The sequence below is a fragment of the Conger conger genome, chromosome 3, assembly GCF_963514075.1.
Source record: "Conger conger chromosome 3, fConCon1.1, whole genome shotgun sequence".
Classification (NCBI taxonomy): domain Eukaryota; kingdom Metazoa; phylum Chordata; class Actinopteri; order Anguilliformes; family Congridae; genus Conger; species Conger conger.
In genome coordinates, this window is record NC_083762.1 from 71,848,251 (window position 1) to 71,872,990 (window position 24,740).

The 24,740-nt window shown below is 44.3% G+C and overlaps 3 protein-coding genes across 4 annotated transcripts; all 3 read left to right on the forward strand.

Annotated features, from left to right (window-relative positions):
* The first annotated feature begins 8,127 nt into the window (after window positions 1-8,127).
* On the forward strand, window positions 8,128-13,181 carry LOC133123106 (placenta-specific gene 8 protein-like). 2 transcript variants are annotated; one of them, XM_061233393.1, is made up of 4 exons: window positions 8,128-8,640; window positions 9,248-9,367; window positions 9,966-10,120; window positions 12,970-13,181. In XM_061233393.1, exons 2-4 carry the CDS (start codon window positions 9,250-9,252, stop codon window positions 13,066-13,068), a joined length of 372 nt encoding a protein of 123 aa, XP_061089377.1. In that variant the 5' UTR covers window positions 8,128-8,640; window positions 9,248-9,249; the 3' UTR covers window positions 13,069-13,181. The 2 variants fall into 2 exon arrangements, with proteins under 2 accessions (XP_061089377.1, XP_061089376.1); XM_061233392.1 differs by having other exon boundaries at window positions 8,131-8,640; window positions 9,245-9,367.
* A 2,603-nt stretch (window positions 13,182-15,784) lies between these two features.
* LOC133123105 (cornifelin homolog A-like) lies at window positions 15,785-19,527 on the forward strand. Its single transcript, XM_061233390.1, has 4 exons — window positions 15,785-15,937; window positions 17,303-17,421; window positions 18,131-18,285; window positions 18,537-19,527. Exons 2-4 carry the CDS (start codon window positions 17,316-17,318, stop codon window positions 18,657-18,659), a joined length of 384 nt encoding a protein of 127 aa, XP_061089374.1. The 5' UTR covers window positions 15,785-15,937; window positions 17,303-17,315; the 3' UTR covers window positions 18,660-19,527.
* A 1,118-nt stretch (window positions 19,528-20,645) lies between these two features.
* Window positions 20,646-23,870, forward strand: LOC133124923 (cornifelin-like). Its single transcript, XM_061236498.1, has 4 exons — window positions 20,646-21,663; window positions 22,208-22,324; window positions 23,120-23,304; window positions 23,463-23,870. Exons 1-4 carry the CDS (start codon window positions 21,543-21,545, stop codon window positions 23,676-23,678), a joined length of 639 nt encoding a protein of 212 aa, XP_061092482.1. The 5' UTR covers window positions 20,646-21,542; the 3' UTR covers window positions 23,679-23,870.
* Window positions 23,871-24,740: the final 870 nt, after the last annotated feature.

The window sequence follows — 24,740 nt, forward strand, 5'->3', positions numbered from 1 at the left end:
AGCCGAGGCTACCATAGGGTAGCACTTCCTTCATAGGTTGAGAAGGGCATTCGGTTCCGTTTCAGGTTGTTCGTCATCTGTCTTCCATTGCCGAGCACTTGTCACATATGTTTGCTTGTGCTTCCAAAAAGGGTGCGCTGATGTCTTCTTGCTCAAAGGAAAGATTCTTCTAGCTTCTAGCTCATTTAAGGGGTTGGGATGTCCTTAAAGGTGGCGGACCTCGATCGGTTTCCGGGAGCAAGGAAAGGAAAAGTGTTTAGGAAAATAAGCTATTTGAGCCCGTTCCCTCATCAGGGTGCCCCTCTCCGCCCCTCTCCATGTCTGCCATCATGCCACCAGTTGGGTTGGCGTCATGGCCTTGTAGCTGTGACGTCTGACACACATTAGTCCCCAAACATGAATCAGGCCGTGGAAAGAAAGTGAGGTTATAAACTCTCAGGAGAACCCATAATAATGGGTACATCCTCAGATAATCAGATCCACCTTGGATGTATACACTCACTCATTGACTACTTTATTACTTACGTGTTATACTTCTGCTGCTGTAGTCCTTCCACTTCCATGTGTTCATAGATGCTCTTCTGCATGCCACTGTTGTAACGCCTAGTTATCTGAGTCACTGTCACCTTCCTGTCAGCTTGAACCAGTCTGGCCCTTCTCCTCTGACCTCTCTCATTAACAAGGCGTTTTACCCCACAGAGCTGCTGCTCACTAGATGTTGTATGTTTTCTGCAACGTTGTCTGCAAACTTTAGATAACGTGTGAAAATCAGCAGTTGCTGAGAACCATCCCGTCTGGCAGCAACAATCACTCCACTGTGAAAGTCACTTCGATCACATTTTTCCCCCCATACTGATGTTTGGTCTGAACAGCAACTGAACCTCTTGACCATGTGCTTTAGTTGAGTTGCTGCCACATGATTGGCTGCTTAGATATTTGCATGAACAAGCTGGTTTACATATAAAGCACATATTATCATAGGCAGTTTCCTGTATCACACATTTGAATAATTTTAATGAATAGTAATACTTTTGCAGAAGAAAATGAAGTACTGCATCACCGTGCGTGCGGTAAATGAGATGCACCCCTCTGTTTGGCCAGAAGGGGGCATAATAGAACTACTCATTGGCTTTGCAGAGAAGGTAAAGGAAGACGTGGGATGCACCACATTTCTCTTGTATTATGTAATTAAAATGCCATCTCCACTCCTACTAAAACTTGAAACTGTAATATTAATTAATTAATTAATTATCCTAACCCACTTATCCTGAATAGGGTCGCAGGGGGGCTGGCGCCTATCCCAGCATACATTGGGCGTAAGGCAGGAATACACCCTGGACAGGTCGCCAGTCCATCGCAGGGCACACACACCATTCACTCATACACTCATAGCTACAGGCAATTTAGACTCTCCAATCAGCCTACCCTGCATGTCTTTGGACTGTGAGAGGAAACCCACGCGAACACAGGAAGAACATGGCAAACTCCCCGGCCGACCGGGATTTGAACCCAGGACCTCCTTGCTGTGAGGCGGCAGTGCTACCCACTGCACTATCCGTGCCGCCCAACTATAATATTGATAGTGTAAATTTGTAGCAATAATTAATATTCAAATGCAGATTAATTAAATACACAAATTTGAATATATTCACAAACATTGTGTTTGTTTTTTGAATGTTGTAATTTCTAAATATCTGTATGCTCTTACGCATGCATGCATGCATGGAGCCCATGGGCACACCCACACACATCCTGTGTATATTAGGCTGAGAAATGGTACATTCTTTACATTACATTTGGCAAACGCTCTTATCCAGAGTGAGGTACAGTTGATTAGATTAAGCAGGAGACAATCCTCCCCTGGAGCAATGCAGGCTTAAGGGCCTTGCTCAAGGGCCCAAGGGCTGTGTGGATCTTATTGTGGCTACACCGGGGATCGAATCACCGACCTTGTGGGTCCCAGTCATGTACCTTAACTACTGTGCTACTGGCTGCCCCCTCTTTATCCTTGATGACGGGTTTTTTTTTGGCTCCCCTGGCCAAACAGAGCTCAGCGGCATGTTGAAACACAACCAGGTAATCACCCTTTCTGGTCTCTGGATTGGAATATTTCACCTTTTCAGATTAAGTGAATTCCTGCTTAGTTCACAATGGGGTTCATGTGTCTCATTTCTTACCTGGAACGGGCTCATTGTTCCTCTACAATAAGCTTTATTTTCCACGGAGGTAGAGGAAGAAGAAGGGTAGTCATGCACATGATTCATTACCATTTAGAGATTGTTGTTGGATCGCTTGGATATTTTCAAAATGAACAATAAATGGTAGAGTTTAGAAGCCAGATACCACTACTGTAGACTTAATAATTGAATATGACATTTTGGGTTTGGGCCATTTCAGAACATTTTGGATGTGCCTTATCTGAGGAAAACACATTCCTCAGTCAGCTCATCAAACAAAGAAAATACTTGAAAAAACATGGGTTACCTTACAAGAGCTTTTCGTGTCGTGCCTTTTACACAGAGTGTGACTGCTTTTTCTATGAGGACACTTGGCTGGCTGGCTCAAAAAGTGAAGCAATTTCTAATTTTGTAGAAAATACCATGGATGTACTGTGATTACTCAGTGAATTGCTGGATTTTTCTGTTTTCTTTACCATTCTTTTGTCAAGAGTTTGGTTAAATATTTGCTTAAAAGCACAGATTAGTTAGTACCTCACTGGGCAACTGCAGGACCTATATTTACGATGACCTACTGGCAGAATTAACAGGAGATAATAAAACAAAAATAAAACATGTTCAGGTACTCGGCTCTAACTGGACGTCTTTTGAAAATTTACATTGTGTTCTTTCTGCGTAATCTCACGATTGCTTCAAGGTCTGCTTGCTCGACACTACTCTTCTAGACGTAAGAGCATCTGAATGTTATGGGTTTGTCCTGGCATTGTAATTTTATCTAGACTGACTGAATTCTAAAGACGGTAGCTTGGGTCACAGTGTACTCTGTCCTGGCCTCTGTGCTGAGTATGGTAGGAGTTATGAAGAACTGTGTAGATTGTGAGTGCCACTCTCAGTCATATTGGTATTATGGCATTTGGCTTTGAGACTTGGGTTTTCTATACAATGGTGATATAATGAGGTGATATGTCTCTTCATTGGGGTAATGCAAACTTGCACCTGTGTTTAATGTGGGTAATTATTGGAAATGATGCTGTTATATTTGTAATGTAATGTAATTGTTAGAAATATAATTTGCAGTTTCTTTCAAGTTCGTTCAACTGTTTCCTTCACACGTGCTAAGTGTAGTTCATTTACGACTTCAATCAGTTTTTCATAAACTGCTTTACATTTTTTTAATGCTGCACCTCGTTCCCAAGTGCACAACTCATCCATCGCTGAAATGATGTGACGTAGTCCACCCACCACAAGAGATATACACGCGTACAGTGACGTAGTCTGCATAACACAACAGACATACACGCGTACAGTGACGTAGTCTGCATAACACAACAGACATACACGCGTACAGTGACGTAGTCTGCATCACACAACAGACATACACGTGTACAGTGACGTAGTCTGCATCACAAAAGACATACACGCGTACAGTGACGTAGTCTGTATAACACAACAGACATACACGCGTACAGTGACGTAGTCTGTATAACACAACAGACATACACGCGTACAGTGACGTAGTCCATCCACCACAACAGACATACACGCATACAGTGACGTAGTCTGCATCACACAACAGACATACACACGTACAGTGACATAGTCTGTATCACACAACAGACATACATGCATACAGTGACGTAGTCCACCCAGCACAACAACAACAGACATACACGCGTACAGTGACGTAGTCTGCATAACACAACAGACATACACGCGTACAGTGACGTAGTCCGCAGAACACAACAGACGTATACGCGTACAATGACGTAGTCCACCCACCACAACAGACATACACGCGTACAGTGACGTAGTCTGCAGAACATTATTTTTTTATTTTTTTAAACCAGTGTTGTTGATGCTTTGACCCTGTAGTTGGGCTGTGATGTTAGTCACATAGACTAAATAGTCTCTCCATTGACTCTGTCACAGATTATATGACTAAAGACTCTATAAAGCACTGTGACTTAAACATCGTAGTGTTAGGATCCCTGTGACAGTTAAATACCGGTCGACATACAGAATAAGTAACAGGACCAATCCAGAGCCACCCACCATAGTCTGGTGTCATTCAGAAAGCTGATGTTATCATGGATATCGTCTGTGGCTTGTTGAAGAGCGAAGAATGCATGTTTTTCTCTGGCTATGATCCTCCTTCACATTGTTTAGACATAAACAAAGCCATAGTCTCCTTCCTCATGGTGGATGATGCCAAGGAATTTGCCAGAAAAAGGCAACAAAACGTTGAAACGTGTCCTGGCAAATGTGAATGAGGAGAGGAGCTGGCACTCACACAGGGGGCTGGGTGATCCGTGTGTGTGTGTGTGTGTGTGTGTGTGTGTGTGTGGAGGTGGGGGGCGGGGAATTATAAGAAACAGGAGAAGCAGGTGCCTCTTCCACTGGGACACTTATTCACATTAAGCACCGTATCGGGATTGTCTGGGAGTGCAGCCGGGATGTCCAAACTCTTCTGCCTGAGCGTTCTGCTCCTGCTCATTACCTGGTGTGGCTCCACAGGTAAAGCCCTCACCTGACCTGAGACACAGGCTTTTTTGTTCACCCGACATCCACAAAGGACACTTAAGGCACAGATTTTATTCCTCTATGTTTCCCCCCCCCCCCCCCCGAGTCAAAGCCATGATTAGCATTTGACCGTGAAGCTGTCGGAGTTGTCCGCTGCCGTGGCATTTGGATTTCATTGTTTTATTTCACATCGGTTCATCTCTTCCTAGAATGTGTCGGTTTTTCAGTTTGTTTTAACTGCTCATTTGCGAAACAACCGTGAAACATCTCTCTGCCTTATCTCTGCCCAGTCGAGTCCCGTCGATGGAAAAGGGGGAATCTTCGCGCTCAGTCCCGCACTCAACCCCGCGCTCAACCGCACAATCAACCCCGCAATCAACCCCGCAATCAACCCCTGCTCGAATGCAAGTGTAAAGGTGAGCCGACCAGCCAATATTTGGGTCTGAGTTGTATAATACTTTTTGGATGTTTTTGAACTCTTCGGACAAGTGTAAAATGTGAAACTGCTCCTGCAGACTGAGAATGAGAGAATTTTAATGAAACAGTTTCTAACCAAAGAATAAAATCATGCAAAATAAGACTTTTGTTCTGGGTATTGGTGAATGAAATGTTCATGTGGTCAGTAATCAGTAATTATTTAGATCTTTTGTGTGTGTTTTAAGAAGAGTCATTGCTTAGATGATAGCAGGTTGTGCTGAGGAAGTTCTGAGGAAGCAGGGGTGTAAATGATAATAATAATAACAAGTTATTAATATTGTTATTATTGTTGTTGTATTATTATTGTTGTTATTGTTTGCCTGGACTGTTCAGGTATTTACAACCACAGGGATTATGATGTGCATTTGTTTGTTCATTGTTTGGGGTCTTTGTTAGATACACGGTACTGCTAATTTCCTCTTGCCCTCTCTCCCTCCCTCCCTCCCTCTCTCTCTTTCTCCCTCCCTCTCTCTTCTTCCCTCGGTCTCTCTCTCTCCCTCTCTCCTTCCCTCCCTTCCCTCTCTCTCCCTTTCTTCCTCCCTCTCTCTTCTTCCCTCGGTCTCTCTCTCTCCCTCTCCCTCTCCTTCTCTTGTTCGCTCCCTATCCCTCTCTCCCTCCCTTCCCCACTCTCTTTCTCCCTCCCGCTCTCTCCTTTCCTCTCTCTCTCTCCATCACTCCCTCCCTTCCCTTTCTCTGTCTTTCTCCCTCCCTCTCTCTTCTTCCCTCGGTCTCTCTCCCTCCCTCTCTCTTCTTCCCTCGGTCTCTCTCCCTCTCCCTCTCCCTCTCCCTCTCTCCCTCCCTTCCCTCTCTCTTCTTCCCTCGGTCTCTCTCTCCCTCTCTCCCTCCCTCCCTTCCCTCTCTCTCTTTCTCCCTCCCTCTCTCTGCTTCCCTCTCTCTCTTTCTCCCTCCCTCTCTCTGCTTCCCTCTCTCTCTCTCCCTCTCCCTCCCTCTCTCTCTCCCTCTGTCTCTCTCCCTCTCCACACAGTTTTGCCCAACATGAGAGTGGCCTGTCAGAGGGCGGCCTTGCCACGGACCCACAAACAGAAAATGGATATTTTGAAATGCCTGTGCAAGAAGCACCGCTTTGGTATGTTAGCACACCCGGTGGACAGAGTGGGTACTGCTAAGGCAAAGTACTGCACATGCTCAGTGTAGATGGGAGGGTGCCCTGGAGAGGCTGCCACTGATGTGTCTGTCTGTCTGTCTGTCTGTCTGTGTATGCACAGAGCGAAGGATGGATCTGAATCTTCGAAAGACCTGCAAGAAGATGTACGGAGATTTTTCCATCCCCCTCACTCTGGCTTGAAGAGCTGTGCTCAGCGAGGGTTCAGCTGTGTCTCGTGCGTTTGGAGGAGTGCTTTCGTTCTTCAACACATCGCTGTCTTCATTTATTCTTTTTTCAATTCCATTCTGACCAATTAACTCACTTTCCCCTCACAGTCTGGCAGCATTGTAAGAATGGGATATCCTTTTGTTGCGATATCCCACAGGGCGGCTGTAGAGTAGTGGTTAAGGTAAATGACTGGGACACGCAAGATAGCCACAATAAGATCCGCACAGCCGTTAGGCCCTTGAGCAAGGCCCTTAACCCTGCATTGCTCCAGGGGAGGATTGTCTCCTGCTTAGTCTAATCAACTGTACGTCGCTCTGGATACAAATGCAAATAATGTAATGTAATGTAGAACACCTTATGCGGGACTCGCAACTGTAAAAGAAAGTATTGTCCCTCCTGTAACCCAGAATGCACCACACAGGGAAATGATGTGGAAAAATATGCAAGTGATGCTTCACCGACACCGAGCTTGCGATTGTGACTTGTGATTAAACAGCTTGTGCAGCAGTGTGCAGTTATGTGCCTAGTTATGAAATGGCTTCTGCTACAGTATTGAATGATTGGCTGGTGAATATACACTCACTGAGCACTTTATTAGGTATTTATTAACTTTTCTTTTCTTTTTTTTTTACTTATTGGACTTCTGCTGCTGTAGCCTATCTACTTAAGTTGTGTGTTCAGAGATGTTCTTCTGCATGCAACTGTATTGTGTGGTTATTTGCATTACTGTCACTTTCCTGTCAGCTCCTGTCAGTCTGGCCCTTCTCCTCTGACCTCTCTCATTAACAACGTGTTTTTGCCCGCAGAACTGCTGCTCACTAGATCTTTTTTGTTTTTCGCGCCATTCTCTGCACACTATAGCGACTGTTGTGTGTGAAAATCCCAGGAGATCAGCATTTTCTGAGATACTCAAACACCCTGTCTGGGTGCAGTCAAGAGCAATCATTCCACGGTCAAAGTCACTTAAATTACATTCCTTCCCCATTCTGACATTTGGCATGTCTGTATGCTTCTATGCATTTAGTTGCTGCCACATGACTGGCTGATTAAATATTTACATTAACAAGCTGGTAAACCGGTTTACCTAATAAAGTGCTCAGAGTGTATAAAAGGCTTGAGGAGGCATAGTGGGGTGTCCTTAGGTTTATTACAGCGATGCTACAATGATGTTTATACCTGCAACGTCAACTTTCCATAGGGCTTTCAGATGCCATGCCTTGTGTGCAAATGAGATTATCATGTCACACATTTTGCAATATGTGTATAATCCAAATATCTTTCAATAAAAACCTAATTTCTTATGATTACAGACGTCGTGTGCTTTATTCATGTCCTGTTGTTAATGTGTGTTAATTTGAAGGATGGCAGATTCAAACATGCAGCTCTTCTATTTTAATCATATTAATATTATTACGTCAATTATCCGAAATACCATGATGGGACGGTTAAAAATGGTTCCCCCCACACCTTCATCTACCCTGATCCTCAACCCATGGTCATTTCACATTTCATCAGGGTGACAGTGTTTACTGTCTACACAGAGGAGTGATGGGGGGAGGACGTTGTCTTTCTTCTTTACCTGATCAGGGTTATTTGCCTTCCAGCCATGGCCTTGGTCCAATGTTGATCTTTCCCAATGCTTTCCTGACAAACCACACCAGTTTCTCCAGAACGAAAAGTTTCATCTTCACAGCTTGGGAGTCAGGAAGGCTTGAAGGTTACCCTGGGGAACGTTGACCAAGTTCTCATTTGCTCATCCGCGGGTCCTGGTCTGATGCATTGATTTTAATCTGTCGGCGAAGGAAATTGATATCCAGAGGTAATTAGCGACCGACACTGGCGACATATCATAAAGAATCTGGAACGGGCCGCATTATCTGCGGGCCATCACCATGCTCCCAACGTCCTTCATGGGAACTGAGGCCATCCGTGTCAACCTCGGGGGGAAAAGCTGTTTATACTAAACAAGATGCAGCAGTGAGCTAAGAAACGCGACCGGCCTGTTTTTTGACCAGACCCGTGGTGTGACGACTCCATCTCCCTCAGTCCGGTCCATCTCCTGTTGGGACAGCAGGATAGCTATTCCCCTTACCCGACCACCCGGGACCCGATTCCAGATTCACCTCCGCACAGGTAGGACCCCCCTCGTCAGTGAGCTCCACTGATATTTGCCATGATTGTGAGAAAATAATAAATCTTTTCCGTCTGCTTCACTAGCATCGTTACTTCCTTGCTGTGTTTTCTTACTTGGTGATATAGCCTCCTAACCGTTTTAATAGTAGGTGTTTTGTAATATTTTTTCAAGTAAGTGTACCAGAACTCCATTGCTTTCAATTGCCAGCAGTGATCGAATGCATTAGAACAACTAGTTCATTCTTATTTCTTGTGAATCGTAACTTCATTGTTATTACTAATGTACTTTGATGTACAAATATATTTGGAGTTAAAGGTGGAGCATGTGACCAAAAAATGTTGTCCAAGCACAGAGCCTTGTGGTACAACTGGCTAAATCAGAATTTATAATAATGATAATAAATGCTGTTTTATTAGAGCGCTTTTCCAGAGCTCTAGGCTACTTAACAAAAGTTAAATACACGGTATGCATAGAAAGCAAAACACATACACAGTGCAGCGATGCAGTAGAGAGGACAGATTAAAATATGCGTCTTAAACAGGGGTTAGGAGACGTATCTTCGACTGCGGGTTAGACACGAGGTGGTCTCTCTCTGGTCTTTAGTAGGGATGGAGAGAGATCTGGACTTGCAGGAGCCACTTGTGGTCCGGTCCCAGCCAGGGAGGGCCACGGAACCGGGGCAGTGGAGTACCGGACTGTGTGACTGCTGCAGCGACATGAGCGATTGTGAGTCCGTGGCCCTGAATCGAGTTTGTGTGTTTCTGTCTTTGACCCTACCTACCTGGGTCCTATTTCAGTTTGTGAAATAGGACCCGTGCTTTTATCTACAGCTCAGATCTATGTCAGCATATTTGCCTTGTCTGTTTTAGTTGACCTGCGCCTTTCCCGTCAGTCTGTCTGTCTGTCTCTTTCTGTTTTTTTCCATATGTTTTCGCTTGAGTGTGCATTTTTGTGTCGGTTTGCCTTTGAATCATATCTTTGTGTGTGTGTGTGTGTGTGTGTGTGTGTGTTTATGCCTGTGTGTGTATGGCTGAGTGTGTGTGTCTGTGTGTATGTGCCTGGCTATTAATTTCCTCTTGCCCTCTCTCTCTACCCGCCCCTTTCTTTCTCACCCTCCCTCACACCCCCTCTCTCTCTCCCCTCTCCCGCCCTCTCTCTCCCCCTCTTTCCCCCCTCTCTCTTTCCCCTCCTATCTCTCTCCCCCTCTCCTCCACCTCTCTCTCCCTCCCCCTCTCCTCCCTCTCTCTTTCCCCTCCTCTCTCTCCCCCTCTCTCTCTCACTCCCCCCCCCCTCTCTCTCTCTCTCTCCCCCCCCCCCCCCCCAGGCTGTTTTGCTCTCTGGTGCCTCCCAGTGTTTGTGTGTAAGACCACACATGCAGTGGGGTCGTGTCCCTGTCTTCCCCTGCTGGACTGCGTGGGCTGCGTCCCGTCTGCATCGCTGGCCATGCGGGCCACGATACGCCGGCGATACGGCATTAAGGTACGCTCCGCACGCACCGCGGCGCTCCACAGCCCGCGGGAACGTCCGGGATGTAGGTCCCCCCCCGCGGGAAAAACTGTGCCTGTTAAAGCATGTCGAATCGACCGTTTGAAGACGGATGATGTGTGAAAGAGGAAGCGGTACTTGATATTCTCACTCATTCAGAGAGAAAATCTCAGATTGCATGTGAGCTTTGACATGCACCGAGCAGGATACAAAAGCATTATGTTTTTTTGTTCCTTCTTGAAATCAATAGCTGTGCCAGGATAAAAAAAAAAAGGAAGAGCACGATATAAAAAACATGAAACACTCATGAGGCATCTCCTAAAAGAGGAAGAGAAAAGAGGACCTGTGTGAAGCACGAAACAGAAGAAGCAACCAAGAGCGCCTCCCAGATGGGCCCTCCCGTGATACCCTTGAGTATGGTTCCTAATGTTCTTAATGCCCATAAATACCATTAGTAATAGTACATTCCGTGGAAGTTCTGGGTACGAAACGCACTGAAATCAGGAGACGCCTCCACAGGTCCCAGCATCCAGTCAGTGCCATCCAGCCTACACTTACCGCCATCGCCTACTGGCTGGCCTGCGCGGTATCAGGCCGTTTCATCTGCAGATACCTCGTCTGCAGGCCTGGGAGCCCTGTGAACACAGCTCCGTGGCAGAGCCCTGCCCCTGCACGACCGTGGAAAGTGCTAAAGATGCCGACAAAGGAGCAGGGAGATATCAGAATGGTTGGGACTGGAGTGGGACCTGCCGACACGTCAGCCGGTTTTTATCAGCGCATTTCTGAAATGAGCACAGTGACACCTGCCAAGAATCGCACGCACGAGGAAATGAGCGAGATAACGACAAAGATAAACATCTTCGGGGCAAGGAGAGTCACGTCAAAACGCTGTTGGGTCACAGGGGGTGTAACGAAGACGGCCGGTTGCATAGTTATGGTGAATTCAGGTACTTTGGGACACTTATCAAGACTGGTGATGAGGGCAGACTGAGAAACTGAATTTACAAGGAAGCTACTGTGCGTATTACCTTCAATTACACCCTGAATTAAAACTTCAGTTGTGGTTCTCATTAAACTCCAGGGTCACAACTTTAATTAAGCTATAATGACTGCTATCACAACTCCAAGTAATCTCTAATTACTTGAATCACAGCTGTGATTAAGCTTTAACAATCATGATCACCATTCTAATTAGGCTACAGTGACCTGGATCGCAGCGCTGCTTGGACCATAAGCTGTAACAACCTGGTTCACAGTTCCAATTAAGCTCTAACAACCTTGCTTCACAGCAGTAATTATACTCTAACGACCTTGATCACTGCAGTAATTGCACTGTAACAACCTTGTCCACACCTCCAGCGACCAGAGAGGAGATTTGACACCCTGATACCTTAGCCTAGTGGTTAAGGTACATGACTGGGACCCGTAAGGTTGGTTGTGAAGCCCTGGTATAACCGTGACAAGATCCATGCAGTTGTTGGGACTTTAAGCAAGGACCTTAACCCCGCATTGCTCCAAGGGGGATTGTCCCCTGCTTAGTCTAATTAAATGTAAGTCACTTTGGATAAATTATTTATTATTTCTTTGACAATGTGGTGAGTACCCTCAACTCTGTAGTGCACTGTGTTGCACTACCCCCAGTAGTGAACATGAAGCCACTCGCACCAGGAAGCTACTTGCCAGATCCTGTCTGTTCATTGTACACTGCGACTTGACTATCAGATTCGGTAAGGAATTACAGAAGCAACCACCAGCAGCAGATTACCTGTGCAGGCTATGACAGTGCAGGTGAGAGATTCAGTAGCCCACAGCTGCATAAGCTTTTAACATCTGGCTGCGGCAATTGTCGTCAGCAGCTGCAGGAAATGTTTTGAGACTCTGGAGGCATTGCATTTCCTGCTGTGTGTTTCAACCCTGCTGGGCCAGCTCAATCTTCAAGTTGGTCACGCCAGGGTTCATATCATCATGCCAAAGGACATACATTTCAGCTGGGCTGGAGGGTAAAAGAACTGCTCATTTTCAGCAGGGTATTTCCAGTATAACAATGGCATGCTTGTCCTGTCTTCACTTCTGTATTGAAACAAGAGTCTTTCTTTTTGTATATTTCGGAGAACTGCCATTTAACTTGCGCAAGCCACAAAGGGGGGTTGTTTTAACTTGAATTCTATGCAGTATAGTGTTTCCTGCTTATAGAATAGATTAGAATAGATTTTCTTCTCATGTAATCTAAAGTAATCTAATTGCTTCCCTCTAGGGTCTTTCAGCGAACTTATCCCTGGTTATGGGTATGCACTTTGTTGTACGTCGCTCTGGATAAGAGCGTCTGCCAAATGCCAATAATGTAATGTAAAGTATTCTAATAGAATGGGTAGTTTTACATGGACATGGAGACTATGAAGGAGAATATGTGCCCTCAGCCTCCAGACGGGGCATAAAAAGTTGTAAAATAGATACTTTTGCACAAACAACAGATAGAGAAATAGTAAAACAGGGCTACTGTCTGCTGGGATTCCGGGGGCCCGATGTGCCCCACTGATTTGATTTAAAAGAAAAAAGAAAAAACTAAACATTTGCATTATTGCTGTTGCTCTCATTAATTGTTATTAATTCATTTTCATCAAGGGGTGTTGAAAAATGTATTCTGGGTTGGTGTGCCCTATTCACACTTTGAGCACTTGTCCGTGAAAAGGTCACAGCCCTGATGGAGGTAGGTCATGTTGTTATGTTGCTGGCTGTATGTTGTTTGACAATATATTTTGTAGAGCTGTGTTGTGTTGTGCTGTATTGTGTTACATGTTATAAGTTTAAGGTTAAGCTTTTAATCCCTTGTTTTTCTGCACCAGGGCAATGTCTGGAGCGACTGTTTCTATGGCTGCTGTTGCTATGCCCTGTCCTGGTGTCAGATATCTCGCGAGATGAAGAGGCGTGCAGTCCTCCCGTAAGCTTCAGGAGACGGCTTCAACTGCGTTCTGCCCAGTCCCCTCCACCGCCCATCCCTCACACACACCCCGGCACCCACCAGCCCTGACCTGCCCAAGACCCCCCGCCACCCCCCACACCTTGCCACCCACCAGCCCTGACCTGCCCAAGACCCCCTGCCACCCCCCACACCTTGCCACCCACCAGCCCTGACCTGCCCAAGACCCCCTGCCACCCCCCACACCTTGCCACCCACCAGCCCTGACCTGCCCAAGACCCCACACCTTCATTCCACCGTACCTGAGTGTCCCCTTACAAAATTATACCTGGAAGCTGATATCTGCTGTTAAACCTCGCATGAAGGATTTTCTTCTTCTTCTTCTTTTTTTTTTTTTACTTTTCTAATAAAAACATCATATGTCCTGCTTGAACGTCATCTTTGTGTACTTTGCACGTCATTTGTCCGCCGAAAGCTGAAAACAAGATTAAGTAGACTGTAGATATCAGGGCCGAGGCAATGGTCCCCGTGCCAGGGAATGCAGATAGGTGGATATCGGGGAATGAGGCCGGCCCGGGAGTGATGAAGGTGGAAGAGGAATGCAGAGGCAGGGGTAGAAGGAGGACAGCGAGACAGGGGTGGATGCAGCAAAGAGATGCTGGCAAAAGGAGGTTTGGCCATATCCCAGGAGTGACAGGTTCAGTGGGTTTGGAAGCTGATGGCTTGAGATTCTCACCGTGGTCTTCTTAAACTCCCAACAGCTGCATGGATCTTGTCATGGTTATACCAGGGCTTCACAACCAACCTTACGGGTCCCAGTCATGTACCTTAACCACTAGACTAAGGTATCAGGGTGTCAAATCTCCTCTCTGGTCGCTGGAGGTGTGGACAAGGTTGTTACAGTGCAATTACTGCAGTGATCAAGGTCCTTAGAGTATAATTACTATATAATTAATGTATAATTAAGTGTTTATTTCTGTCTGCACGTATTTTCACTTGTAGTTTTGTGCTCAGGTGATGCGTCTGAGGATCATGAACTGCAGAATCCGTCCGGAGATGCTGCTGTTGTCATTGTATGACATTCACCGTTTTCTGCATATGGCTGTTAAAATCAGACCAACTGAAACAGAAATCAGACCAACTGAAACAGAAATCAGACCAATGTTACCATGCTACCAAGCCTTTTTCTGGAATATCACTTACTAGTCCTATAGACTAGTATAGTCCTATAGATACTATGTGTAGTAATACCAATTATAATAATTATAATAATATTTTCTTCTTAGTATTATTATTATTATTATTATTATTATTATTATTATTATTATTATTATTATTATATTATATTAGATTAGAAATGGAAGAAGACGAAAAAGATGTTTAATAATTTTCTCTATATATATTTTCTCTTCTACCCATATTATATACCCAGATACAATAACAATGTCACAGGTTTGATCTCTAATGGCAACATGGCAGATTAGCATCTGTTGCCTCCGGTGCTGCTGGGATTGCGTTTCACCATTCCGTCAGCGGCGTTCAGGTGGAATGCAGCCAATCAAGGTTGGCTCTCCATTCAGAAGGGAGACGCCCCCCCCCCCCCCCAGCATTCCTGCCTGAAACTGCACGTCTGCCTGCATATCAGGCCCTGGGTGGGGCTAGAGTGAGGGCAGGGGATGATGCTGTTTGCAGGGCTTATGATCCAGTGGTATTAGATATGAACTCAAATTCCATTAGTTGATTGCACTAGATATACTGTGCATTCAAATTCCATTGGCCGGTGGCACGAGATAGGTGCTGAAATTCCATTGGTTGATGGTATTTCGCACGCACACTAGCAATAGTATGTACACATAATGTTATGGCTTTGGACTCACAAAGTACTCACAAAGATTTGAGGTCGGAAACTACCTGCCTAATTTATGTTTTGAAATATTCTATTTGAGGTCACAGCCTTGGTCTCATTTCAATTTATGCCAAACAAAATGGCCACTTGGTCTTTGACTGTGTGTGTAGACTCGTTAGTGTTAGTTATGGAGACAGCTTTGTTGTGCAACACAAGTCCCTCTGAATATATTTTCTCAGTAACATATTTTACTTGCTCAATTTATTTTAAGCAGAGGTGGTCCTGTATTTCAAACCAGATTGAGGGAGAACATTGAGATGGGCACCTGTCTTGTGCTTTGGGTCACTTTATTTCATGTAAATATTTTATGTTTTAAAAGCTAGCCGACACATGTGGTACTATGCAGTTAGCAAATTTGATATCCACATTATCCATCTCTCTCCTGGGTCAGGTGAAGTTAGCTGTAAATTATACAGTATCATGCCAGGTGGACACAGCCTTGAATGTCACCCAAGGACAGAATACAAACATCACAAAATAAACAAAATAAATCAGTCTAAGGTTTGTAATTTTATGGCGTTTAACTTGCATATGGTGTTTTAGCTGCCACTTTGGTCGATGGTTGTACAGAGAAAACTGGTTCTGATTTTGCTCACAGTTACATTTCCTTCCTAATAAACATGTATCTATGCATATAGTCATAAAGGGTGACCCACTATTAAAATGCAGAAAAACAAATAACTATTAACAGAAAAACAAAAAACTTATTTAAAAGCATTAAAAAATATTTGTGCAGACAACTTAAACCATAAACCCTCACTTTGTTATGGATTCATGTATTATTTTCACTCAAGCATTGTCTCTATTTGTCACAGCAAAGGTATTTTAATGGTATTTAGAACCTGCTGGACCAGATGGTTTGAGGTCCTTTCTAAGACGGCCTACTGTCTTAAAACCTTTCCCTCCCGACTCCTGATAAAGACGACCACTTCCTGCCCAGCTCCACTTCAGGAGACAGACATCCATGTGTTGGGACGACACCACACAGGTAAGACATCACCTGCGCTCTGTCAGAACACAGGGTGTCTGAGGAACATATTTGGCAGACATTCCAAATTGTTTTGACAGCTCTATAGCACTGACACAGTACAGTTTCTCCACAAAAATGCTCCATTTTACAAATTCTCTGTTGTTGCTGTGCACTAGACTTCAGTACAATTATGAGGGAACAAAGACAAAATCAACTTTATTTTTTGTGTGTACTTAGTGGTACCATAATAGCAGGATGTTCTCCAATAGCACCGTGTCACAGAAGTGGAGATAGGAACGTGTGATGAGGTGTATTATTGGTACACAAAATATTATTCCAGAATTACATGAAGAAAAAAAATCCCAGATTTTCATTGTGACTGCAGACCTCTGGACCCCATACATATCATACTACACAAGACGTATGGTTATTTCACCTTGGGCAAGACCACATTACCTGCATCGTTAATGACATGGTTTCTATACAATCAAACTTCTCCACTATCACTATGCACAACCTATGGAAACCTACTTGTAGAACCAAGTGTCAGTATACCGCATGGCATTTAGCAGATATCTCCAGAGTAACTTGTGATCTTTTTACATACAATCCTTTTATACAGCTGCTGGGTATGTAATTCAGGTTGGGGATGACATTGGCTCAGGCTGTAAGAGTAGTTGTCTGGCAGTTGGAGGGTTGTTGGTTCGATCCCGCCCTGGGTGTGTTGAAGTGTCCCTGAGCAAGACACCTAACCCCCAAATGCTCCTGATGAGCTCGTTGGTGCCTTGCATGGCAGCCAATCGCTGTTGGTGTGTGAGTGTGTGCATGAATGGGTGAATGAGAAGCATCAATTATACAGCACTTTGGATAAAGACTCTATATAAAAGCCAACCATTTACCATTTAATTCAGGTTGGATGTAATTCAGGTTGGATGTAATCCAGCTGGATGTAATTCGGGTGAAGTACTTTTCTCAAGAATGGCAGCCTGTTGCATTTGAACTGACAGCCTTTGAGTTGCAAGAGCAAATTTTTATTATTCTGTGTGACAGACAAGAAAGAATGAACTGTGATATCAACAATGTATTTAGATTGTGATGGTTTGTGCCTCATGACATTACATTAGTTATTTTGCCGACTCTTTTACAGTTGACTAGACTAAGCAATGTGAGGTTAAGGGAGTTAACGGATCTTATTGTGGCTATGCTGGGGCTTGAACTACCAACCCTCCGGGCCCCAGTCATGTACCTTAGCCACTAGGCTACAGGCTACCCTGTCATGGCTGTGTCCATGTGGAATTTGATTTAATTCTATAAACTGTTCATTCTTTTTTTCCACCCGGATTACGGAGAGTAATTAAAACACCCCTGTCTGCCTGTATCTAGACTTCCAGTTACCATGACGGCAAAGATGGTTGTCCAACAGCCGCGGCCCTTTGTGGTGGCCACTGACTCCACTCAGTGGAGCTCTGGCATCTGCGATTGTGGGAGAGATCCAGCTCACTGTAAGTGTTTGAGCTTGTGTGCCTCTGAGTGTGTGTCTATGTACGTCTATGCATATGGGTGCTTTACCGTTGTCATGCGCATGTGTGAGTGTGTGTGATTTGGTGTATTCCAAGCGTGTAGGTGTGATGTTGTTTTGTTTGTGTGTGTGTGTGTGTGTGTGTGTGTGTATTCAGAGTGTGTGGGTGAGTTGTTGTTGTATATGTTTATGCATGTGTGTATATTTGTGTGTATATGTGTGTGTGTATGTCTGTGCACTCAGAAAAAAGGTAAAACTGTATCCCTTGCCATTGCATTAAAAATGTATTTGTACCTTTTTTTGTTTGCAAAAGGTTCTTATTTCTACCCAAAAACCATGTTGTACAAAACTGTACCTCCACTGTACCTTTAGCTCTACCTGTAGCTTTTGTGCATCTGTGTGTGTGTGTATGTGTTGTGTATATGTGTGTATGTGCGTGTGTGTGTGCTTTTGTGCATTAGTGTGTGTGTGTGCGTTTATGTGTGTGTGCATGTGTTGTCATGCATTTGCGTATGTGTGCGTGTATGTGTGTGTATGTTTGTGTGTGTGTGCATGTGTGCGTGTATGTGTGTGTGTGTGTATGTGTACGTGTATGTGTGCGCGTGTATGTGTGTGCATGCTTTCGTAAATATGTGTTTGTGTATGTGTGCGTGCACTTTCTCCATCCTGATTTGTTTGTTGAATTCTCTTAGGCTGCTTTGCATTCTGGTGCTTCCCGTGCTTCGCCTGCAAGACGGCGTCGGACTACGGGGAGTGTCTCTGTCTGCCAATCCTGGACGCCTTCGGTCTCATTCCACCCATCACACTGGCGATGAGGGTGTCCATGCGCCACCGCTACGGCATCACGGTAGGGACAAACACAGCCACCCGGAGGCACCGCATGAATAAGTGGGTGTACTTGTGTTCAGCGATTGTATGTGTGTTCAGCTCTTGGTCATGGTTTACAGTTCATTCTTTTTTTAGTTTTTTGGTGACAGAGGAACATCTGTGATGACTGTGTGTACAGTTTCTTCTGCGCGCCCTGTTCCTGGTGTCAGATCGTTTCAGTGAACTCTGAACTCTGAACCCTGAACTCTCATTTTGTTTTTTTGGTGACAGGGGAACATCTGTGATGACTGTGTGTACAGTTTCTTCTGCGGGCCCTGCTCCTGGTGTCAGATGGCCCGGGAGATGGAGACTCGCCTCCAGCCAATCACACTCATCAACGCCAGGGCCAAATAATCTAGAGCCATCCCATTCCTCTCGCTTCAACCCTCAGCCGACCCCCGATCAGTGCTCAGCGGACCACGCAGAGCCACGGCTTGTTGTCCGCTGACCTGGGATCAGTAAACGCTAAGGGAGTAAGGCACCCTAAACAAAGTGGCATAAATGACATACACTCTCAAAACAGATGTGTTCAAAACAACGCATAACGTGGCTTTTTTTGTTTTTTTTTACCTCCATGACTAGTTAAGGACAATACATTTTGTGTTATGGTCTGTGTTTAAAAAATAGTCTCCCTTCGCAAAAGTAGTAACATTGACAGAAAACGTATGTTGAAAATAACACAAATGTAGTCATACAAAAAGTATGATGAATTACCATTATACACACAACACATCCATTTTGTAGTGTAAATGTTATTGACATGTTGTGGGAGTGTTTGATAGATCCAAACACTACAGGTTATGTTAATGGGGCAGAATGGCCATTATGAGCCACTTGAGACATTCACAAGGGCTAAGCCATTCCTAGGATCTTATTTCTGTTACTGCTGTCTTGCTACAGCATGATTGAAGGATCATTGTCATGATTTTTAAGGGAGCGTCACTATTGTTTATTCAATTAATTTAATTCTATACTCTGAACAGTGAAATATCGAACATTGGCTATTTCAGTACCGTGAAATATATGTGCCTGTATCTGTATAGGATGCATTAAATATGATTAAATAACACAAACCAAAACCTCTCTTTAATAAGAAATGATTTCTATTATTATTGAATTTTGAGCAATGGTTGACCTTTCAGATTTGGTCCTCAGAAAACATTCTTTATGGTTTTGTACATGGCTCTGTGAAATAATCATCAAATAAAATGCTTTCCTTACAGTTCGGTGTTCTGTTGAAACTTTCTGAACTCATTCGTGATTTTTTTAGATATAGACACACATCCCACATGTTCCAAGCCGTCAGGGGCGGTTCTAGGATTTTTTTTTACTGGGGTAGCCAAGGGGGGTCCAAGGGTTGCCTGGGGGTGGGCACCATATCTCCTGGCTTCGTGCACACAAATCATTTTTGGGGTGATTTATATTTGTTTATTGTTTCATGAGTCTACACATACAGACACAGAGCATTCCGTTCCATTTTCCATGCCACACTGCCTGTTTTAGTACATAGAGCACTGAAGAGCCTCCAAATTGCACCAATTATGACAAATTTGAATTACAGTATATCATACATTACATCGTATATTGTTATCATAAGACAATTAGATGCTTATGGACCAAGAATAAAAACGAATTGTTTGACCATATTTAAGGCCATTGAAGTCATAGACTGTTTTCAGCAGAACAAACTACAAGGTGTAGAGCAATCTTGGTTTGGTACGCCAACATAATACCATTTTACAGGCGTGTTTCAATTGGAGAAGAAGAATAACACGCCCGTCTGGTATTCAATGTTCCCAGACATTCACATGTCACCCCCCTGCTCAGCAACCTCCACTGGCTGCCTGTTATGGCTTGCATCAAATTTAAAACTTTGGTGCTCGCATACCAGGCAGTTAAAGGATCAGCCCCTGTATATATTCAATCCCTTATCAAGACCTATACACCAACATGACCCCTCCATTCTGCCACTTCATGCCGTCTGGCGCCTCCCCCTCGCCACACCTGCACTTCACGCTCACGACTGCTGTCTGTCGTGGTCCCACGGTGGTGGAATGACCTCCTGGTGGATGTCAGAACAGCAGAGTCTCTGACCTCCTTCAAGCGCAGACTGAAGACCCATCTCTTCAGGCTACACCTTTCCCTCCTCACTCACCATGATTAGCCTTAGACTGTAATGGCACTTATGTATAGATATCGTTACTTGTACAGATATTGTTGTTTTTATTGGCTGTTGTATTTGTCATGGTGGGAGGTAGTTAACTCCTGGGGAATTAACTTCCCCAAGAGTATTTAAAGCCAGTGCTGACTCCCTTCAGTGCTTTTGTGTTCAATGTTTGCACGTGCACAAAGCCGGTAAGACACCAGGTAGACTCTGTACTGGTAGAGTCAGTGTTGGTTATTTATCAAAAATCTCTGAGACTACCAAAAAATAGGTAAGGAAGGCGCTTGGTTGTGGTGTTTGTTCACCGACGCCTTCCTGAAAGGTTTTCATTTCTTCCTTTTTGTTTGGGGCTCGTGTGAGCCAGTGGTAGAGGGACGTTGTCCCCGGTATTGTATTTTAGTTTGTGTTTTTCTTCCTGAGCTGCGCCTCATGGGTTTTTGTTTTGTGCCTTGCGGTTTTTGCTAGGTTGTACTTTTATTTGGGGAATTCACTATTATTACTCACAGTGCTCACTTCCCAGCACTATATCTGGTTTGTGTATTCGCCCTGTTTTCTGAGGGTTGTTTTTATTTTCTACAGCCGTTTATTGGGCTTAATTTCTGTTCTTTCCAATTACCGCCTACGGGTTAGTTTCTGTTCCTCCCTGTGTCCCGGGAGAAGGTCTTTCTTTCTTTATTGTGAGTTCGCCTTCAAGGGTCGAACCTCAGTCGCTACTGGCCCTCCACCCTGCCCCTACCCTACAGTATTGTTGTATTCTAGCTGCCAACTGTGGTATGCTAGTTTGAAGGTTGATTGTACTCTTCAAGGGTTCTGAATTTCTGTATGTTTACACTAGGACCCGGAACTGTACTGTCCTCTCCGGTCCTCTTGGCACTTGTTCTTGTGTTTGATTTGCACTTTGTTTGTACGTAGCTCTGGATAAGCTAAATGCTACGTAATGTAATGTAAAGTGACTGGATAGGTAACACAGGCATCAGAGCTGGTAAGAATGCGATTTGACAGCAAGAATGTGAATGTGTGGACCAGGGTTGCCTGTGACCTGTGACATGTGAAGAGGAAAAGTTATTTTGTTCATGCAAAATCAGCTGGCACAGGTTCCAGACCCATATGGAAATTCAGTTGAATCAACAAACCCTCCCTTCAGTTCCTATTTCACAATTAGGCATTGTCAGAGCAAGACAACTGAGGAGAGAGGTAAGTGCCAGGTAGATTTATTTTCTTTATAGAGAATCGGGGTTAGGTTGTTGTGCGTAATGCATGCAATACACACGGCCAAATGATTTCAGATGACTTCGGTTTCACCAGGATGTCTTTATACTGGGGTTGGCTACACATAGACTTTTTCCATTATGAGGGGAGGCTGAGGGGAGCATACTGTATCTACACTGATGGACTAATTATACAGCATTGGGCCAAACTGAGAAAAACATCATTGCAATCTTTCATTTGTTTCATTTTTCCCACTGTCATTAATAACCTCTGCAAACAATCTTTACTGAACTACTAATCATTTGCTTTGCAGTAGTTGTGTGAATCTTCATAACATCTTTCTGGTAGGTTTGGCTCAAATGCATGTTTTTAATGGAAGTTTTGTTCATGACAATAATTGTCAAAGTATATTTCATAATTATTCAAATATATGAATTTGTGAATAAAAAGCTCAACTTGAGCACTGCCCATAACATTGTTATTGACAAGAGGACAATTTAAACCTCACTGTTTATCTCTCCAACTGCAGTGAACACTATGGCAACTAATGTGGTAATCCAGCAGTCACAGGTTCCAACTGTGATGGCTGGCCAGTTTAATGACTGGAGCACAGGAATCTGTGAATGCTTTGATGACATGGCTATCTGTGAGTCTTTCTACAGTACCTCTGTGTGACTAGCTGTCTGTGAATCTTCCTACCTGTTTGTGGCTGACTGTTTGTCTGTCCATTTCTGGCTGTGTATGACTGTCCGCTTGCCTGTGAGTCTGTCTGGCTGTGTGTGACAGTTTGTTTGTCTGTGTGTCTCTTGAAACAAGTGCTGACAGTTAATACCATAGCAATTCTTCTTATGTAATGTTATCAAACCAACACAGTGGCATCTGGAGAATTCCATAATCAATCTCTGACCGTGTAACCAGGCAAAAACATAATGTGTGTGTGTGGTTATACAAAAATGGAAATTGACAATGGATAAATTACACAGATATTAGGAAGTATTTTTTCACACAGCAAGTGGTCACTATGTGGAATAGCTTGCCAGGACATGTAGTGGAGTGAGGGTTTTTGAGAGCAGGCTTGATACGGTGTTAGATGCTATTTTGTTTTTAGGCGAACTAAGCAGGAAGTACACTGTAAAACATCAGTGCTTCCCCTGCTTATATCCCTAACAAGCGACAACCAAGGGCAAATGACGAGGGATAGGTGGGGGTTTGGGAGTTGTCGGAAGTAAACATGAACCGAAAAGGGGAGGGGGGAGTAGGTGGAAGCAAAATTTTTAACCTGAATTGTGTGTCCCATGAAAGTTTGTGGCACTAAAATAGACATAGAAATAGACTTTTGCAAGCAGCCAGGTCTAGTATAAATACGAACAGTGCCACTGTGTAGCTGCCACAGCAATGCTGAGGGAACACTATGTGCTAGCTGGACTTCTGTCTCCCACAGGCTGTTTCGGATACTGGTGCCCTCTCTGTTTCGCCTGCAAGACGAGCACAGACTTTGGAGAATGCGTCTGTCTCCCCGTGATGGACAGCCTGTGGACAATCACGATCTGTTTTGGTGTGCCCACGTGTGTGCCTCCCGTGGCCTTTGCCATGAGGGTTGGGGCACGCAACAGATACAACATCCAGGTACTCAATTATGGGAGGTGTTGGGTGGAGGGCTGCTTTCAGAGGTATACCCCATTTTCTTTCAGCTACCATGACTCATGAAGGTACAGGGGGCCTGCAGACTTACATTGTCCCTATTATTTTGAAAGAATTTGACTGACAGGCGTGTCTGTCCACAGGGGGATATGTGCACAGACTGCATCACCGCAACCTTCTGCAACACGTGCTCCTGGTGCCAGATTGCCCGGGAGATAAAACGTCACAAACGGAACATGACCGTGGTCAATGCCCAGCCCAATGTCATTGCACCTGTAGTCATAAATTCCACAGTCATGCAAGCTCCGCCACCTGTGGCACCTGTGGCACCTGTAATAATAAATAACACAGTCCGCTAGCCCCAGCTCCAGGCCACGAGCTCCTGATCACATGAGTAATCATGTGACTGCCCAATATGTTTTGCTATTATGCCCTCAATTTTGCATACAAAGTCAATTTTTACTGCATTTATTTTAGTATATTCGGTGACTGCTTTATTCGGTAGGTGCATGCATGTCTCTCTATCAAATAAAATAATTCATTCACACAAACAGTGTTCTGCTGAAACTTTCTTTTTTCTTTTCTTTTTTTATATAGTTTTCTTGTCTTCTTGTTTCTTGTTTTTTGTCTAGCAGGAGAGCGCTGCCAAGTTGAATTTCCCTCCACAAGCTGCATTCTCAGAGCTCACGCATGCTCAGTCCATTTCTGAACTCAATCATGGTTTTTTAGGTGCAGACACATGTCCCGCATGTCCCAACCTGTCTTCAGTTGCACTTTGGTGTACCCACGGACCTACGGGTACCTTGTATGTCAGTGGTCCTCACTACTGGTCATGGACAGCCACAGGTTCTGCTGATTTCTGTTTTTGCCATAATACCAGCAAGGTGAGTGAGGTCAGCTACAGTAATTGTGATCGACTGCTTTCATTAATCAATGAATAGTTGAGTAACAATGAAAGCCTGCACACTCTGTGGCTCTCCAGGGTCAGGAATGAAGACGATGTCACCACTCTGTTTCCACCATGAGACCTGTCGGGATTTAAGCATGCATTTCCGTGGTTACCCTCCAGGGGTCAGCCAGTCTAATAAAAAGAAAAATGCAGCCATATGAAGCAGGGGTGTCTAATCTTACCGGAAAAGGGCTGGTGTGGTTCCTTTTTGTTGTTGTAGCCCAGCACTAAAATGCCAGATTCTACTATACCAACCAGGAATACACCAACATTTTGGGAAATATACCTTTTCCAACTTACGCACACTTAGACAAGATGTTTGATTTCATTTTCATTTTTGTGCATTCACTGGCACAGTTTCCAAGTTAGCATAACGTGTTAGCTTAGCATAAAGACTTGAAGCCTATAGGAGTCACTAGCCTACCTCCTTCAAAGTGAAGAAGTTAGACAGTTGGAAGTATAACTGCTGAAC